Genomic DNA, 20,614 nt, shown 5'->3' on the forward strand with positions numbered 1-20,614 from the left:
CATCCTAGTAGGTGTGAAGTGGTTTCTCCTTGTGGTTTGATTTGCGTTTTCCCAATTACCAATGATGTTGAACAAAAGATAATTTTTTAAAAGATTTTAAGAGACCTGTTCTAGTGAGAGGAAAATAATTTTATATTGCATGAACTGCCTTGTTTTAAAAATCTGTACAGCAGTTCCATGTTTTACCATGCTAACAGAAAGCTACCTTAAGGTGTTCCTTAACTGCATGTAGATCCCGATTTCTTACCCTTTGGTCTCTCCTTCCTCCTCCTGTTATTTCTTTCCAATTCCTGTGTGAGTCTACTCCTACTGTTAGGTCTTTTTTCTTTTACTATTCCATAATTGGGACAACTGCCTATTCCACATTTGCCAAGTTTCCTCGATCACTGTCAGCCACTAATTTTTTAAAAAATGGCCTGTCCTGGGAGGCATTTTAAATCTGATTTCCTGCCCTGTGTTTTTGGCCTCCAGCGCTATGCTGCCTACCATATGTGCATGCTTGCAGAGACTATGCATTCACTAAACATTTTTTTTTTTTTTTTTTTTGAGACGGAGTCTCACTCTTTTGCCCAGGCCGGAGTGCGGTGGCACTATCTCGGCTCACTGCAAGCTCCGCCTCCTAGGTTCACACCATTCTCCTGCCTCAGCCTCCCCAGTAGCTGGGACTACAGGTGCCCGCCACCGCACCCGGCTAATTTTTTGTATTTTTAGTAGAGATGGGGTTTCACCATGTTAGCCAGGATGGTCTCGATCTCCTGACCTCGTGATCCGCCCGCCTCGGCCTCCCAAAGTGCTGGGATTACAGGCGTCAGCCACCGTGCCTGGCCCACTAAACATTTTAATAGCTCCCACTGGAAGCTTTTTTGTTTCTAAGGTCTATGTCTTGATCTTAAATCACTATACTGTATCAATACATGTAGTAAATACAAATCATCTTATTTGGCAAAAACTTGAGTGTATTCGGCATTTATAAGTCTTAAAAATTGAAGAAACTGCGGCTGGGCGTGGTGGCTCACACCTGTAATCCCAGCACTTTGGGAGGCCAGGGTGGGTGGATCACCTGAGGTCCGGAGTTCGAGACCAGCCTGACCAACATGGAGAAACCCCATCTCTACTAAAAATAAAAAAATTAGCTGGACGTGGTGGTGCATGCCTGTAATTGCAGCTACTTGGGAGGCCGAGGCAGGAGAATTGCTTGAACCCAGGAGGTGGAGGTTGCAGTGAGCCGAGATTGCCCCAAGCCAAGATTACGCCATTGCACTCCAGCCTGGGCAACAAGAGCAGAAGTCTGTCTCAAAAAAAAAAAAAAAAAATTGAAGAAACTTGGATTACTCAAAAGTAGCTTTTTGGGGTTCAAAAACAAGAAAATGATTAATTATAATGGAGCAATTTGGTAGTTCTAGAGAGAAATAGAGATGATTGAGCTAATTTTATTTTAGCAAACCTCTGCTCTATATTATTTTGATCATCTTCATTTATAAGTATTCATTTTCTCTTTTGAATAAACAAGCATTAGGGAGAACTACTCTGTATGTTAATTGGGCCAGTCTATTCATTTATTCACAAAGCTTTTATTTCTCTTTGGGCTAGCTTGAGAGCTCATCTGTGATGAATTTTCCCTTATAGAAAATATGTTTTAAGATGAGCAGTATTTTTAAAGTATATGTATATTGATCCATATTTTGTTTATGACTGTCAGTAATTATGCCAGTTATCAGTAATTGTCATATTTTTTTCAAGACTTATATTTGAAATGGGAGGATATTAGAATAGCTTATCTCTTAAAGTATTTTACCTTCATAGGTATCTCTATTTATGTTGACAGCTTTTTGACATTCATACCAGTGGCATATTGAGAGAAATCCACACGGGCCATCACAGCACCATCCAGTACTGTGACTTCTCCCCACAAAACCATTTGGCAGTGGTTGCTTTGTCCCAGTACTGTGTAGAGGTGAGTAGTTGAATTTATTCTGTGAAGCCTGGGTTTCCAGAGATCAAAGGATGACAGAGAATGGGCAACTTAAACCATTAACTGCTGAGGAGCCTTGCTTGAGAAATTATAGAGTATTTTCTTTATAGCCTAATGACCTCTAACTTTGGGATATTAAACCACATAGCCAGCTTTATTATTTTAACAGTGATTACAGACTTTTTGACAGTATGACAGGGAATTCAGCAAGCATTTCCTGAATGCCTAACATGTGCCAGGAACTGGGAAAAACAATTGAATGCCTGCTGGTCATGAAACATGACATCTCTTACCCAGTATAGATATGTGGCATTTCTTAAACAGTATAGGCATAGACTCTTTTCTTCTTAAAAGAGGTGGTGAGAGATGATCCAGTTCAGATTTCTTAGATCATTGAGTAGGATAAGATAGGATGTTCATTGCCAGGCACTAATGAGTAAAATAATTCATATAAATTACTTTTTTATAATTTTGTACTTACCTGTTAAATTTTATGTTCAGAGTGTATACCTAGCTGGCCCTGGAAGAATTCCACCCAGTGAAGTGCTATATTAGTTTTTTCATAAAGTAGTGAATTATTTTTTTCCTTCAAAGATGGATTAGTGCTTTTTTTTGTTTTTTAATAGAAATGGGGGTCTCGCTGTGTTGCCCAGGCTGGTCTTGAACTCTTGGCCTCAAGCAATACTCCTGCCTTGGCCTCCCAAAATGCTGGGATTACAGGTGTATCACCATGTCTGGCCGAAAATAGATTAGTTTTTCCAAGCTTTCTTACTCTTCGTTCCTTAGGTTGGTTTTACCACCAGGTAGTTTGAAACTCCTCACAGTTCCAAGAAGATGGGTATGGGCCTTTTGGAAAATAGAGAAATTCACTTGGTTCACAGGCTCCTCATCAAGGGAGCCATGACTACTGTAAGCACTTCTTCAGTGTTCTCTGCTTATTTAGCAAATTTTAGTGAGTTTGCCAGCCTTGCCCATTACTGTGAAGGTGTTGAGGGGAGAGTTGCTAAGCTATAGCCCTTCAACATGGAGGCACAGGTGAGTGAGGGCATGAGATCCATAGGCTTCTCCTAATTCTAGGTGCAGCAGTGCATATGACACTGAAGAACTTCCCTACTGAGACTCTTCCCATTGCACGCAGAGGCAGGGAGTGTGAAAAAGCTCTAGTTCTGTCTGAAACAGTGGGAAGAAGTAGGGTGCTGTGGGCAGTGTTTTGTTGGGCAGAGACTTTGAATTGGAAGTGTTTTGTTTTGTGTTATTTTGTTTTTGAGACAGAGTGTCTCTCTGTCACCCAGGCTGGAGTGTAGTGTCATAATCTCAGCTCACTGCAACCTCCATCTCCCGGGTTCAAGCTATTCTCTTGCCTTAGCTTTCTTAGTAGTTGGGATTACAGGTGCCCACCAGCACACCCGGCCAATTTTTTTTTGTATTTTTCGTGGAGATGGGGTTTCACCATGTTGGCCAGGGTGGTCTCGAACTCCTGACCTCAAGTGATCCACCTGCCTCAGCCTCCCAAAGTGCTGGTATTTATTGGGTTTTAGATCTCCTAGGAGATCTTGAACCTTATGTGTAGATCTTGAAAGTAAATGTAGAGCGTTTGTTAGGATTTTTAGAAACAGTACTAAGTAGCAACCCCTCTTTCAGCCTTTCCTGTCACTTCTAAAGTCCTTACCCTCTGCCATCCTTAGCAATATCCAGGAAACAATGAAACAGTATCTTCCTTCTTGAAATGTAGGGACTCAGTTCTGGAGGCTCTGAGTGACAAAGAAATGATGGGAGAGAGATGGGGAGAAGAAAGTGGGAAGAGAGGGGAGGATTCTCAAGGGAGATTTTCAGTTTCTTAGGAGAGATTTTCAGTTGTGGAACCACTTTCATTTTTGGCCCTTAGCTCTGTATGTCCCAGCTTGGACTCTAGAGATAAGGCCGAGAAAATTTCATATGATTAGTTCATAACCACAGAACTCACTGAATGAAAACCAGTCACTGGGCCTATGATGAGGTACTTGTTTTGTCCATGCTAGTTCTGAAATGATAAAGTAGTTCTGTAATTTAAAGTGTAATGAGAGGAACTCAGTCACATATGATACTTCATTAGACTTGAATATATTAGAGTAATTTACAGCAGAACCCAGGATAAAATACCAGGCTGCTGGTAGACATGGTAATAAGCATGAATAACAAGAGAAATGTATACATGTTACAATTATTGTGTTAATTTATTATAGGTTTTACAGTCAGTTGAAATGAAGGTTAGATGACAGTATTAGTGGAAAATAATCTGAATATGGAAGCTGCCTTTGTTCATCCTATTATTTTTTGGATTGATTTTTTTAAAGATAAAATATTTGCATGATTCCAAAGTCAAAGTTTTATAATGCGTTATATTCAGAGAAGTCTTGCTTTCATCCCTATCCCTTCGCCTCTCTCTCCCTCCTTCCCTGCATATATAACTATTTTCTGTTTTTGGCTTAACTGTCCAATATTTCTTGCATATATAAGCAGATATCTATATGCATATATATCCATATCTGTATCCTTCTATATATTCTTGTACATATTTTTCCATCTCATATAAAAGATAGTAGTGTATAGTATACAGACTCTTCTATACTTTGCTTTTTTTCTGTTAACAATATATCCTAGAGATTTGTTGTCATCCAGGGGTTTTTCTCATTCTTTTTAATGGCTGCATGATATTCCATTATGTGATTAATGTAGTTTATTCAGTTGGTCCCCTATTGATGAGTAATTTAGTTTGCTAGTATTTTGCTATAAAAAATAATGATGCACTAAATAATCTTCTGCATAAGACATTTTATAGTTTTGATAGTGTGTTTTTGAGCAATATTCGTTGAAGTGGTATTGCTGGCTCATTCTTGCTATTTTCAATATTTTTGCTATCTTCAAAATGCTTATGTATGTGATTTCCTATATGCTGTGTTTATTCTGTAGTTGTGGAATATAGACTCATGTTCAAAGGTGGCTGATTGCAGAGGACATTTAAGTTGGGTTCATGGTGTGATGTTTTCTCCTGATGGATCATCATTTTTGACATCTTCTGATGACCAGACAATCAGGGTGAGAAATATTGAGATTTTCATTTTGAACATTTCCTGATGGTGAGCTAAACCTCCTACAAACTAAGAAATTGGTGGGTAGCACTGAGGTAAGCAAAATAGGAAACTAGTACATATTCCTATTCACCCTGGAAAAGTGCTATTATATGGACTGTAACAGTCTCATTCATTCACTACATGTTCATTGAGGATTAGCATAGGCCAGGTGCTGTGGGAACTTCAGTGATTAAACTGTATTTTGGTTAATTTAAAATACTGCATTTGATTCCTCAGAAAAATTTTTGACCCTTTTCTTTACCTTGAATTCCTACATCCAATTACTTGGCAATTCTGAGAGTCTACCTTTTCATTTTCTATTATTATCTCTACCTTTCCATTTCTGCTGCCCAAGTTCAGGACTTTGTTACCTGTTGCTTCTCTTGTTGTATTAGTCTCTGCCACAAGTCTTCTTTCTTGCTTTTCTGCATGCAGCTTCTAAGATATTTTTTTTTCATGTACAATACAGTCATGTCATTTTTGCTCAAAAATAGATAGTGGCTCCCTTGTCTACCAAAGTAAATATATACTTCTGTTTCTGCCATTAAGCTTCTCCACAGCATGGCCTCATTCTGCTCCACTCTGTCTCCCAGTTTATTTCTACAGGGAACCAACACTGGACTGCTCACATTTTCCCAAGCACTCCATAGTTCCCTGCTTCTGTGCTTTTCCTTAAGTGGTTTCTTATATTTGGAATGCTCTACTTACCTGTATCTCTGTTTATTGAAATCCTAACCATTCTATAAGTCCCCTCAAGCCTTCTCTATTTGGGGAGAATGCCTGTCTCTCTTAATGCCATCTAATTCTATGTCGTTTTCTAGTGGTGCTTATGAAATTTTGACTTGAATTTAAATACAGATATGATTTACTCCTTATTTCCAACACTCCACTGCTTCTCTGGCTTATTGACATATCTTACATTATAAGCTCTTTGAGGCCAGGAACGCTGGCTGGTCCCCACAGCATCCTAATACAGCGTTATATATGAATTATAGCTAAATTTCATTCAGTGCTTACTATATTCAAGACGTTAGGCAAAGTACTATATATATATATATATATATATATACATATAAATTTACTAATTCTCACAATAGTCCCTTTTGCAGATGAGGAAAACAGGCAGAGAAAGACTGAGAAAGGTCATTGGTACTTAACATGCCAGTCTCAATGAGCTTGAGCCAGAATATAAATCAACACACTGCTTTCTTCATCAGGAAAGTCTTCTTGTAATGAAATAAGGTGCATCACTAGGCACAGTTACAGTGTGTTTAGTGATGTAGTTGATTTACATTCTGGTACAAACTTCTTTTTTTTTTTTTCGAGACAGTGTCTCGCTCTGTCGCCTAGGCTGGAGTGCAGTGGCACGATCTTGGCCCACTGCAACCTCCACCTCCCAGGTTCAAGCAATTCTCCTGTCTCAGCCTCCTGAGTAGCTGGGACTACAGGTGCACACCACCATGCCCGGCCAAGTTTTGTATTTTTAGTAGAAACGGGGTTTCACCATGTTGGTCAGACTGGTCTTGAGCTCCTGACCTCAGGTGATCCACCCGCCTTGGCCTCCCAAAGTGCTGGGATTACAGGTGTGAGCCCCTGCTCCCGGCCCGAACTTCTTATCTTGTGGATTGGTATCAAACAGTTTGATAACCAGCAGGAGGTCCTTATCTTTGAGTAACACTGGGTTAAGCAACCTGCCTGACGTTACAACTTTAGGTAGAACTAGAATTCATACTGAGGAATTTTGGCTCTGGAGCCCATAACTCTTAATACTAACTGCATCTTACTATAGATTGTGTTAGTAAATATTTATTTTTGGATTATAATCTAATATTGAAACCTTTCTAGCCTCATAGGTATTTTATGTGAAACATAGTTTGTCTCTCGCTTTAAGATGAAGACATGTTATTTTAGAGATGGAATGATAATTTCTTTATCTCTTTATCAGCTCTGGGAGACAAAGAAAGTATGTAAGAACTCTGCTGTAATGTTAAAGCAAGAAGTAGATGTTGTGTTTCAAGAAAATGAAGTGATGGTCCTTGCAGTTGACCATATAAGACGTCTGCAAGTGAGTATTTTTTAGAAAACAATTGGAAAATTGTTTTGGTTGAATTTTCTATTCACGGTTTTTCTTGTTTTTGGACTTGGAATTAAACATAATTATTTTGTATCTAACAGGCGTCCAGTAGACATTAGTTAAATAAATATATATAGGTCTTGAGCTGAGGCTCAGATATGCTTATATTTAGAATTAAATTAGATAATTCCTCATGTCACTGCTCTTCTGTTGGTATCTATGATCACATTCTTTGATTTGCATGGAGTCTAAGAATACCATGAGGACAAACTCATGTTGTCTACAAGAGTGATTCAGACATGTCTGATGGAGTGTGGAAGAGGGATGAGCATATGGAAGCATTTTTAAAAGGGAAGGATTCCAGGGTCTTTGAAAGAACAGAAGTCACTTTAGGTGAGGAAGGAGTCTGATTGATTGGAACTGAGGTGAAAGGAGCTGGGCTTTACATACTGAAGTATACCTGTTCATTTCCACACACCTTTGTTCAGTAAATATTTATTGAGTGCTTATTTTGGTCCTTGAGGAGGAAAGAGTTGTGTAGTAAAATTGAAAGAACTGTATTGGATCCAAACAGCACTACTTTAGTCTGTTCTCCTTCTGCCACCCAACAAAGAATGGGACACGTGAGAGGATGGCATTTCTCAACTAGCTGAAGGGAGAATGAGTCCCAAAGATCCATTGGCAGAGGAATGGTATTCAGGAGCTCGGAGTGATGGTAACAGATGCCCTAAGAGCAGATGCCCTAAGGAGCACTGGAGTTCAAGAGCAGGTTGGCATCGCTGTGCTGGTGGCTAAATAAGGTGTCATTGCATTGACAGAGATGTCCTGGAAGTGGTGATAGCGTTGTAGATAGTGGCAGCAAGAGAAAGCAGATGCCTCATGGAAGATCAAAACACAAGAGGCTATCTATATGTTGGTCAGCCCAAGCAGAACAGCAGAGTATGGACCATTGAAGGAGGTGTCAGCATGTGGAGCTGACAGCATGTGACTGTGACTTGTGGCTGAGGTGGTAAGAGCAAGCAGCCAGATAAGAAGGGCAGGAGGTGGCATGGCTTTTATGTGAACTGGTGGGACATTCTCCCTTGCCCTGAGGATGCCCTGAGACATAGGATTGAGAAGGACAGAAACCCTTTCATAGTGAGGGCTAATTTTCTTTCTTTTGTTTTTCTTTTGAGACAGTCTCTCTCTGTTCCCTAGGCTGGAGTGCAGTGGCACGATCTTGGTTCACTGCAACCTCCGCCTCCTGTGTTCAAGAGATTCCTCATGCCTCAGCCTCCTGAGTAGTAGCTGGGACTACAGGTGTGTGCTACCACGCATGGCTAAATTTTGTAATTTTAGTAGAGACAGGCTTTTGCCATGTTGGCCTGGCTGGTCTTGAACACCTGACCTCAAGTGATCCACCCACCTCGGCCTCCCAAAGAGCTGGGATTATAGATGTGAGCCACCGTGCCCGGCCTAAGGTTTTTTATTTATTTTTATTTATTTATTTATTTATTTTTTTATTTTTAGTAGAGATAGAACTATTTTCTCATAGTATATTTAGGGCCTTTCATTAGCTCTTTAAGAGCACGAATATAGCTTGAGTTAACTTTTTCCATATGGGTTTTAGAAGTGCTTTATTAACTTCTAGGGAAAGGTTTTGGCAGTGATAACATAATCTTATGCCATCTTTTCATTTGATTTTTCTTGATTTGCTTATTGAAAGATAGGGAGCATGAATGTGTGTGAGAGAGTGAAATGAGATAGTGATGTCAAGCTAGAGAGGAGAGAGAGGAGCAGAATAGAGAAGACGAGAGTAATAGAGCACGTGTGGAAGGTCTGAGAGGAAGCAAATGATTGAGACAGATGGACAGAGGGTAGGACAGAGTTTAATGAGTTGTAATTCAAAAAATTTTTTTTTGTAGAGATGGGGGCATCTTGCTATGTTGACCAGGCTGGTCTCGAACTGCTGGCCTCAAGCACTCCTCCTGCCTCAGCCTCCCAGAATGCTGGGATTACAGGCAAGAGCTGCCATGCCCAGCTCAAATCTTAACAAGTTGTAAAGCTGTAGAGCTCAGCTTGTTGTAGTGGAGAGAATAGTGACTTTTCACTAAGGAGACCTAGGTGTAAGTTCAGACTTCTTTATCAACTAGTTCTGTGATGTTGAATAAATTGTATCACCTCTTTGAGCCTCAGTTTGTAAGGTCCTTTTCATCTTTACAGTCTCTGAGCTAGTTACAGGGTCAAAGTAGAATCCAAATTCAGGAGTAGATACTGGGAGTAAATTGCCTGGTATGTGGTAACTTCTTGTTTACTGTGGGTGTCAAAATCGCTGTAAGTCACCTCTGAATATGGCTTGCTTTGATTTTACAGGTTTTACTATTGTCCTCAATATGCTGATTAGGAGCTCCTAATGCACAGTACTTCTGGGGTGAATTGGGATATGGAATTCAATGTGAATTTCTCATTAACTGTTTTTTAGAAAGCTGATTCTTCCACTTGGGATATTTCTACTCCAGTTTTCTTGACAAATTTAGTGTCCTCATGCTTGTATTTCCTTTATTAAATTTGTGCAACCTTTCTTTAATGACTGTTGTAACCGTGAGACTTAAAAAGTCATCTGTCTATAAAGGTATCATTCTATGTCAGTGGTTGTGGGAGAGTTTAAAGGATAAACTTAAATAGTTTCATTTAAGTGAATAAAACATTTTTTAGTTACTACTTAAAGAGCTCTTGAAATTAATTTTTGAGAGAAGGAAGATGTTCAGCTCTTCGTAGTTCAGTTTTCATTTTGAATATCTAATAGATCAAAATGTGCTAGGTAAAATAATGTTAAGGAAAAGCTACCTGTGATTGATTCTCTGTAATCTTTGTACCAGAAACAAAGATGACTGCTTATTTCATGTTGAAAAATAATTCAAGAGTTTTAGTTTATGACACTAAGAGAGAGGTATCTGAATTGATTTAAGCTTGAGAAATATTTTCCCAGGTCACATGTTTTAGATGAGTGATAAGGCATCATAATTCATGGGATTTAAGCATTGGTACAGATTATGAAATTAGGTAATCTTTGTTTAAGCATTGTAAATCCAGCTACGCAAATTATGCTTATGAGTTCTTCTCCATTGTCCTCACTGCCCCGGCTCCAAGAGAAAGAATCTTAATTTACACTGTTTTGTGAGTGATTTGGAGGATATAAGCCCCATTTTAATTTGTCTTTTTATGTCTGTCTCAGTCTTGTTTGACCAACAGCTTTGAAATGTAGCAGAAAAGTATATTTTAACAAACGATAGCCCTATTAAAAGTGGGCTTTGTGAAGAAATGGAAAACAGGGTGTGGAGCTAGCTGTGGGATTACAAATCAGACAGATGTGTCTCAGGAGGCGGGCACAGCAGCTGCTTTTTAAACCTTGGAATGCTCGTTTTATTTTATGAAAATGTATTTGAACCACCAAAGTGGAATGAAATGAAAGTGTGAAGTGCTAAATGCAGCTGCTAAGACTAGGATATGGCTTTGTTGTTCCCCTGAGAGCTCTTGTTGGTTATTTTCTGTGTTTTATTTTGTTTTTTTTCATTTGAAGCCTCTGTTCTGAAGAACAAAAACTGCTCTTACAGCCTAATAACTGATTTTGCCTCATTTTTCATTAGCTCATTAATGGAAAAACAGGTCAGATTGATTATCTGACTGAAGCTCAAGTTAGCTGCTGTTGCTTAAGTCCACATCTTCAGTACATTGCATTTGGAGACGAAAATGGAGCCATTGAGGTATTCAGTGCTAGTCTTCAGAATCTTTCTGTACAGAATTAATTAAAACTAATTATATGTCTGGCATTGTGCACTTCTATTTTTATTTATTTTTATTTTTGAAATGGGGTCTTGCTGTGTCACCCATGCTGAGTGCAGTGACACGATCACAGCTGGCTGCAGCCTTGACCTTCTAAGCTCAAGTGATTTTCCCACTTAAGCCTCCTGAGTAGCTGGGACTACAGGTGTGCGACACCATGCCCGACTAATTTTTTTTTTTTTTGTAGAGATGGGGTCCCCTATGTTGCCCAGGCTGGTCTCCAACTTCTGGGTTTAAGCGATTGTCCTGCCTCAGCCTCCCAAAGTGTTGGGATTATAGGCATGGGAGCCGCTGTGCCTGGCTATTGTATACTTTTTTTTTTGAGACAAGATCTCACCTCGTTGCCCAGGCTGGAGTGCAGTGGCACAATCTTGGCTAACTGCAGCCTTTGCCTCCAAGGCTCAAGCAATCCTCCCACCACAGCCTCCTGAGTAACTGGGACTTCAGGTATGCACCACCATACCTAGCTAATTTTTCTGTTTTTGTAGAGATGGAGGTTTCACCAGTGTTGCCCAGGCTGGCCTTAAACTCTTGGGCTCAAGTGATCTACACCCATCTTGGCCTCCCAGAGTGTTGGGATTACAGGCATGAGCCACCACATCCAGCCTATCATACAGTTTTATACTAAATAAATCTTTCTGTGATCTGTTAGTCATTGTTCTGTTAAAATAACAATCATCAGGCCGGGCGCGGTGGCTCACGCTTGTAATCCCAGCACTTTGGGAGGCCGAGGCGGGTGGATCACGAGGTCAGGAGATCGAGACCACGGTGAAACCCCGTCTCTACTAAAAATACAAAAAAATTAGCCGGGCGTGGTGGCGGGCGCCTGTAGTCCCAGCTACTCGGAGAGGCTGAGGCAGGAGAATGGCGTGAACCCGGGAGACAGAGCTTGCAGTGAGCCGAGATTGCGCCACTGCACTCCAGACTGGGCGACAGAGCGAGACTCCGTCTCAAAAAAAAAAAAAAAAAAAATAACAATCATCTTATCCAGTTGGCTGTATATTTTTCAGATTTCCTTTATTACTGTTTCTCATGCTTTTTGTCTTTTTATGTCCCTTATTCTCTACTTAGTTGTTTGGCTATTCTCCACATATATAAAATACTATCTATCAAGATTTCGCTAACTATGCAAAGAGCATTTTTTTCTCCTCTTCTTAGAAGCCCAGCCATGTGGGGTATAAGTTGTTTCCATTTCGGTACTGATAAGGCTCATGGGGAATATGGGTGCAGGGCTGCCTGTGCTTGCCTGTTCCACCAATCCTTGCTGTTCTACTTTTGGTGGCAGAAGAACCTCAGTTCACCACCTGAAATCCTTAATTTATCTAACAAGACCAAATAGGTAAAAATAGAAACACTTTGCAAGGCAAAAATGTAGTATAATAAAAGGCATTTTGGGTAAAAATATTGTTGTCTTTATCACAAGTGAAATTCATCACAAAAGCACATTTTCTCTAGCTTTATAATGGTTTTTCAAAAACATCGGTTCCTTCTCTCACTTTTTCTCACCAGGTGTCTGGGAATTATTTTTTAACCAATTACTTATGGCACTGGCCACAGTTATTTACTTTGGATTCATTTTCATAAGGAATTACACAAATATTCTCTAGTCCATATGGCCCCACAGAGAAGAGACTATATGCTTAGACACAAAGTGAAGAAGAAAGCATTTACACAGTGATCTCAATACTCTTACATATTTGCCATGGCCCTTGTGTCATGGATTGAGAGTTCAGGCTTTGTTTTCTCTTTATTATTGTAAAAAATTTATTTATCATTTGTTAAGATGTGTACTATTCTGGGATAAAGTACATCATGGATATGTATTTCTTAAGCAAGGGATAATTGTATGTTTACAGGTGAACCTTAGACTTCATCTGAGGCTCATCTCTCAAACTGTTGTGTATTATTATTTATTCTTAAAGAGTCCTTGGTTTCCCTTTTCTCTTTACCTTGATGCCAAGTCAGTACCACATTCTTTTCATTTTTACCATCTATCTTAAAATAAGTCTTTTAGATAGTTTAAAAATAAACTCACAACACACATATGTGCTTCATCCACATCGTTAGTTCCCTCAAAGTCATCAAATAATATAAATAATACATAATGAACCATGTGAAATTACCAGTATTTACCTACAAAGTGGCAGTTTCATATGGTGTAGCCTCATATCATCAAATAATAGCAACTACCATTTATTAACTGTTTACTGTGCCAGATGCCCTCACTGAGTTCTTATAACATCCTGGATGTTCGGTGTTGTTATGCTCGTTTTAAAGATGTCTAAACTCTTATTTCCACAATTTTCATAAAATCAGTAAGTGGCAGAGCTAGGATTCAAACCTAGATCTCTGAGGCTATGTGCTCAACTGCTATGCTATCCTGCCCTTGCCTCATAGGGTTTGTGAGATCGTTCATCCGGCTCATGTAGGAAGGTTCCCATTCACACAATTCCCCTTTGTTTTCAAGGGGCTTTTCTTCCAGACATGTGGGTTAGGTTTGAGTTTCTGGTGTCTGCTGCTTTAGCGTCATCTGTATTTTCCTTAGGCTTTCTTGAGTACATTTTAATTTGGTCAACGAAACATATTTCCTCTCTTTTTGTTTTTTTTGGTATGAGTTCATTTGAAAGCCTTTTTTTTTTTTTTTGACATAGTCATTATCTTTTGGATTTGTTACTACTTTTATTTGGAGTATTATTAGTCTTTGGCCCTCTTAAGTATTCTCATTGCACTGCCCGCCAGCCTTCTCATATTCTGTCTCCCTCATCTTCTTTTATCTTTCCTTGTTTGTGTTGTTTTATGAATAATTTGCCTTCTCATCCAGGACTGACTGACTTTCTTCTCTCTTATCCATCTCAAATGTCTTTTTTTTTTTTTTTTTGGAAGGCAAGCCCAGACAGCCACTTGTTTGATGAAGTGGGTAGTTGAGTACTCAGAAGGACCACTGGTTCCTACTGCTGTCTGATGATTGCAGTGAGTGTTTTATTTTAGGGTGCAATATGTTTGCATGTATGCATACATAGTGTGCATATATATAAATGTGACATTCGTTTGTTTTTAACTAGGCTGGAAGCACCAGATGGAAATTCTGTACCCTGTAGTCTAATTTTAGTTTAATATCTTTGCGGCGTAATGCCTATGTGTTGCTTAGTTTCTTCATATTAATTTTCTGTGTTTTTCTGCTTTGAAGATTTTAGAACTTGTAAACAACAGAATCTTCCAGTCCAGGATTCGGCACAAGACAACTGTATGGCACGTCGAGTTCACGGCCGATGAGAAAACTCTTATTTCAAGTTCTGATGATTCTGAAATTCAGGTGAGAGGGAGGATGAACTCTTAACATATTTAATGCTGATTCTAGCAAAGGAACACTATGATTATGCCTAAAATCTGGTGTATATTTTAAACACATTACTTTGGGCATACATTCAGATTATGCACATGGGCTTAGATGAAACCTATGGGTGTTTCATATTTTTCTGTGGGTGAGGCAGACAGTTTATCTTAGAACCCTCTGTTGGAAGGTTGTTTATTTTGAAAATGAAGGGTTTGTTTGCATTTTCTTGCCTGTCTTGGTATTTGGATTTGTATCAGTAAGTATACTTTTTGCCACATTTATGTAATTTCTCTTTATTTTTCTTTACAGTAGTAAAATCCAATGGAAATCATTTCATTCTTTCCTTTTAAGAACAAAATGTTTATTACAGGAATGAAATTCTGTGAAAAGAGAATGGTTTGACATAATAAAGAATTGTGGATATGGAGGCCTAAACTTATAAAGTTTACTTGATTATTAAAGTCCCAATGCACATTATTTTAAAATTCAAATAGTATTACAAGACTTATTATGAAAAATAGACCCCTTTCCCCCATTTCTCATTCTCCAGAGGCACCACTTTTAGCTGTTAGATGTTTCTTTTGGTATTACCCTCATGCCTCTGTATGGCATGCTTATAGTGCTCTTCTTGATTTTCCCATTTGAGAAGTTATCTACCGAATTCCCTACAGGACGATGTCGCTTTTTTTCCTCCTTCCACCTGTCCTGCCTTCAGCTTATGTGCGTGCACACGTTCACAGACACTCATTTATCAATCCATTTATCCCAATTATAACGAAATTTTGTTTAGATCCTTTCTGTTACTATGATCACTGTGTACTAAGGGTACTGTGAATGCGTTTTAGGAAAATTTGACCTTTGGGTGTAGTTGGAAATTATTTTACACTAAAACTTTGAAGACATTGCTCCATTTTCTTCCAAGTTCCACAGTTCATGTTGAAAAGTCTGAAGCCATTTTGCTGCCTAATCTTTCTCTCTGGAAGATTTTAGGATCTTCATTTTATCCCCAGAATTTTGAAATTTCCTGATGATACACTGTGGTGTTAGTTTTTATTCGTTGTTTTGGACATTCAGTCTTCCTTTTCAATTTGGAAACCTATGATTTTCAATTCATGGAAGTTGAATTATTTCTTTGATTCTTTCCTTTTTATTCCAGTTTGCTTTCTCTTTTTGTAACACCCATTATTCAGATGTTAGATCTCCTGGACTGATAATCTAGTTTTCTTTTTCCACATTTCATCTTTCTGTACTGTGCTTTATGTTTTTTTCTTTATTTTATTTTTTTTTGAGATGGAGTCTCACTCTGTCGCCCAGGCTGGAGTGCAGAGTGGCGCGATCTTGGCTCACTGTAACCTCTGCCTCCTGGGTTCAAGCAATTCTCCTGGCTCAGCCTCCTGAGTAGCTGGGATTACAGCCATATGCCACCATGCCAGGCTAATTTTTTGTGTTTTTTTAGTAGAGATGAGATTTCACCATGCTGGCCAGGCTGGTCTCAAACTCCTGACCTCGTGATCTGCCTGCCTCGGCCTCCCAAAGTGCTGGGATTACAGGCATGAGCCCCCGCACCTGGCCTACTGTGCTCTATTTTCTGGGAGTTTTCCTCAGTTTTGCCTTCCAGCCATTTTATTGAGTTTTTCATTTCTACTAGTATATTTCTAATGCGTTAAATTCTTATTTTGTAGATAGAATATTTTATCTCTCTGAGGAGATATACACACAGGTAAATATATATATAATATATATATAGAAATTACACACACACACATACACAAATAATTTTTTTTGTTTTTTTTTTGAGACGGAGTTTCACTCTTGTTGCCCAGGCTGGAGTGCAATGGTGCGACCTTGGCTCGCCGCAACCTCTGCTTCCTGGGTTCAAGCGATTCTCTTGCCTCAGCCTCCTGAGTATCTGGGATTACAGGCATGCACAACCACACCCGGCTAATTTTTGTAAATTTAGTAGAGATGGGGTTTCTTCATGTTGGTCAGGCTGGTCTTGAACTCTGGACCTCAGGTGATCCACCCGCCTTGGCGTCCCAATGTGCTGGGATTACAGGCATGAGCCACTGTGCCTGGCTTATATATATAATTTTTTCCCCATACATTTTTGTTTTGCTGCATAGTTGCTGTTCCCTCCAAGTTGCTTTTTTGTGTTTGGTTGTTTTGACCTCCTATTTTGAAGGCCTCCTTAGCTCTCAGTGGTCATTAGCTACCAGAAATGTGTACTAAACAACTGGTTGAAAGCTCTGTGTGTTGACTGAGCTCTTCTCTAAAGTTTCCTGAAAGTGGAAACTTTGTTGTGAGTATCTTCGAGTCCTTTGTCTTGGTCTCCTCAGATTCCTAGAGAGGAATTTTCTGGTCTTTTGCCTGGAGGATAAACCTGGCTGGCAGGTTCTCAGAGCTAAGGTGGGGAAGAGAACAGGAAGTATTAATAGATGTTGGATCTCAACATTTAGTATGCACACCTTCCCTTGATCCCTCATTCTCAGAATTGTAATTCTACCCTCTGTTGTGCTGGTGCCTTTAAATTCAGAGATTCTTCTTTCTAGTTTGCTGTCACTGTCTGTCTACTTTCTTCCTTTTTTTCCCATAGTAACTTTGGGATTCAACAGCAATTCTTTTCTTTACTTTTTCTTTTCTTTTTTTTTTTTTTTTGAGACAGTCTTGTTCTATTGCCTAGGCTGGAGTGCAGTGGTGCAATCTCGGCTCACTGAAACCTCCACCTCCGAGGTTCAAGTGATTCTCCTGCCTCAGCCTCCTGAGTAGCTGGGATTACAGGCACCTGCCACCACATGCAGCTAATTTTTTTGTATTTTTAGTAGAGACAGGGTTTCACCATGTTGGCCAGGCTGGTCTTGAACTCCTGATCTCAAGTGATCTCACCTTGGCCTCCCAAAGTGCTGGGATTACAGGTGTAAGCCACCGTGCCCGACCTTCTTTTTTATATGAAATCAAGTTTCCTAAACTCCTTGGAGGAGTGGGGAAGTCCAGCATTTCTAGCTTCACAGCTCTGCAGCTCCTTCTCTTATTTTCACAAGGCATTAAAAATATGGCCTTACTGGGTGCAACGGCTCACACCTTTAATCCCAACAGTTTGGGAGTCTGAGGTGGGGGGATTGCTTGAGGCCAGGAGTTAGAGACCAGCCTGGGCAACATAGCGAGACCCCATCTCTACAAAACAAAATAAATAAGCCAGGTGTGGTAATGCATGCCTATAATCCCAGCTACTCAGGAGGCTGAGGTTGGAGGATCGCTTGAGCCTAGGAGGTCCTGGCTGGAGTGAGCTATGATCATGCTACTGCACTCCAGCCTGGGCAACAGAGCAAGTCCCCATCTCAAATATATAATGGCCTTGTTCTTAGGAGATCTCTTTGCTCCATCTCCTTCCCTCACAGTTATTTTGACCTTCTCTTTCCTTCGTTGCCCTTATCCTTGTTCTACTCCATTTGGATTAAATTCCTTGTGGTTTCTCCTCATTGTAGGGTTGTTCTGGTTAATTTTGAGAGCTCACAAGGCTCACACTGCTCCAGTCCTCCCAGACTGTACCCAGCCCCCTCACACTCAGTGTCTGCTGCTCTTCTCTAGTTGTTCCATTGCACTTTCCGGTGAACACTGTGTGGCTGTCTTAGGATTCTCTGCCTCCTAATTCCTAATACTTATATTCTTAGCCCCACCCACATTTCTTCCTTTGGGTATACTTAGTGCCTTCCATTTTTGAGCATTTTGGGAGTTCAAAATGCCTATTTTGTTGCTTTAGACTTTTTCTTTTCTTTTTTTTTTTTTTTTTTTTTTTTTTTTTTTTTTTTTTTTTTTTTTTTTTTTTTGAGACAGTCTTGCTCTGTTGCCAGGCTGGAGTGCAGTGGCATGATCTTGGCTCACTGCAGCCTCCGCCTCCTGGGTTCAAGCGATTCCCCTGCCTCAGCCTCCTGAGTAGCTGGGACTACAGGCGTGTGCCACCATGCCCGGATAATTTTTTTTTGTTTGTTTGTTTTTTTTTTAGTAGAGATGGGGTTTCACCATGTTGGCCAGGATGGTCTCGATCTCTTGACCTTGTGATCCTCCCGCCTCAGCCTCCCAAAGTGCTGGCATTACAGGCGTGAGCCACCGCGCCTGGCCGCTTTTGACTTTTTATAATGCCTTTATAAAGGATTCTGTTTTCTTGACTTTGCTGAGTCAGTTACCATTCTCTTGCTTTCCAGCCTCCCACATTTTGTTGCTGTTATCTCCTTTCTCATTCTTTTGACCTTGCCATTTTAGTAGGGCTTTAGAAGTGAAGGAGATAATGCATATGTTCAATGGAAGTTATTATATTCTTTTATTTAGTATATATGTTAATTGTGGTGGGAATATTTAATTGTATTGTTAAAAACTGTTTTGGGAAAAAGATCTTTTAATGCTATGTCTGTGTGAGTACTAGGAAGCAGGATGATTGGAATGAAATCTGGCTTCAGTACAGAAACTTATTTATTATAGGCTCCCGTGACACTGGTGTTCTAGCTGTAAAACTCAGTGTAATAGTCACCTTTCTTCCTCTCCAGATGTCTTTGGAATGGGTAAAACTAAAAACTACATCTGATGAAGTTCTTTTGAGACATCGTATGCTATGTAGTCTTTCTATCAAAAGTTAAATTCATAAGGTTTTTATGACCAGCTTGACGATTTCAGGTATTCTCAGCTCGGGGGAAGAATAATTTCTAGAAATATTTTTAGGAAAGGAGTTAGATTATATTTAGAAATATGAGTTAAGTAGTTGTGTTTCTTCCTCTTTTTCTGTTCTACTCAGAATACTTTTTACATTTACAGTGTTTTAAATGTAACAAAACTCTATAGATATTTTCAAGAAATGACTGGTTGGGTTTTGTTTTCATTTTTTAAAGTTTTTGTAAATGATGAAATGGAGGTTTGTTTTAATCATCTTTGTATCCCCAAAGCCTGGAATCCAGTAAGGGTTCTGTAGATCTTTGCTGAGCTGAAGTTATTGCCAAAGTTTGAAGAATCAACTCACCTGATTATAGCCCTTAAGATTGTGAAAATTGAGGTCTACTTTGGTAGTTTTTGATCCTTTACCTTGAGGTAAATAAAGGCCAAGTATTACCCATGCTTACATGAGCCAGTATATAAGACTATGTTCGTTCTTGCTGGTATGAAAAGTTTCCGGTCAGGCATGGTGGCTCACGCCTGTAATCCCAGCACTTTGGGAGGCCGAGGCGGGCGGATCACGAGGTCAGGAGATCGAGACCATCCTGGCTAGCACAGTGAAACCCGTCTCTACTAAAAAATACAAAAAAATTAGCCAGGCGTGGTGGCGGGCACCTGTAGTCCCAGCTACTCGGGAGGCTGAGGCAGGAGAATGGCATGAACCCGGGAGGCAAAGCTTGCAGTGAGCTGAGATCCCGCCACTATACTCCAGCCTGGGCAACAGAGCAAGACTCTGTCTCAAAAAAAAAAAGAAAAAAAAAGTTTCCTTAACATTTCTACAATTTAAATTTTATTCATATAGTTGAAAAAATTCTACAAGTATATATACATTGCAAAAATAGTCAATGATAGAGACATCCCCAAACTCAACTTTTACATTTGACTAATGGTGGTGGAAGTTTAGTGATATTAAGGTTATTCAGTTATCACAGTATGTTTCCGTGCAACAACAACAACAAAAAATCACTCATCATCATTGCCTAGTCGGAAACCTTCTGTAACAAAAGCTGCAAAGGCTATTCTTAATCTGCCCTCAGAGGTTGTCAAATTCTTTGTTATATCTGCTCAGGAAGGCTGTCTGAGTTCTTGATGCAGAGGGCAGAAGTAAGATACTAAGTTAGAAATGAACATTGAATCAGGCAAAGCTAGATTAGGCAGTGTCTGTAAACTAGGAGGAGCTGTTCAGCATAGCCATTGATCCTCCAGTCCAGTAAAGCCCAGAAAGCAGGAGGAGAGAACCAGGAGTTTCCTGGTAGAAATGGACTAAGGTCTTTTATGCTTAGTCACATGGGGTGCCCTTCTTCTCTGGTATGATTTGGGAAGCCAGAAATGCCTCCATTTCTTCCCCTTCCCCCAGCATATCTCATTGGGTTCTTAAAATATGAAAATTACTAATTCATTCTCTTTAGAATTACTCTCACTTCCAGTTCATCTTCTAAAGTTCTCTTGCTTGCATACAAGACCCCGTGCTCCTGATAGCCTGCTTCTGTGAATGATCATTCTGAGGCAGAAGATGAGAGATCTTAAAGCCAGGGCTTGGTGGGGAGGGTGACTGCTAAATGTGGTGGAAAAAGAAGTAAAAAAAAAAGGGGAATAAGAGATGT

General features: G+C 39.7%; 1 protein-coding gene across 5 annotated transcripts in view; it reads left to right on the plus strand.

Moving 5' to 3' along the window:
• The window catches only part of APAF1 (apoptotic peptidase activating factor 1), a 90,794-nt gene that overhangs the window by 56,540 nt on the left and 13,640 nt on the right, over positions 1-20,614 (plus strand). For 4 of the 5 annotated variants that reach the window (XR_004250948.3, XM_058424861.1, XM_032171002.3 and 1 more), the window contains exons 18-22: positions 1,826-1,954; positions 4,922-5,047; positions 7,028-7,147; positions 10,783-10,899; positions 14,166-14,291. The exons of the other annotated variant lie outside the window; for it this stretch is intronic. Coding sequence is in view for 3 of the 4 variants with exons in the window: in XM_058424861.1 (XP_058280844.1) it covers positions 1,826-1,954; positions 4,922-5,047; positions 7,028-7,147; positions 10,783-10,899; positions 14,166-14,291 (618 nt within the window). In the remaining variant the exon portion in view is untranslated. The remainder of the gene's footprint in view (positions 1-1,825; positions 1,955-4,921; positions 5,048-7,027; positions 7,148-10,782; positions 10,900-14,165; positions 14,292-20,614) is intronic. 5 annotated transcript variants of the gene reach the window in all.

This window comes from Hylobates moloch, unplaced genomic scaffold (genome assembly GCF_009828535.3).
Source record: "Hylobates moloch isolate HMO894 unplaced genomic scaffold, HMol_V3 SCAFFOLD_12, whole genome shotgun sequence".
NCBI lineage: Eukaryota > Metazoa > Chordata > Mammalia > Primates > Hylobatidae > Hylobates > Hylobates moloch.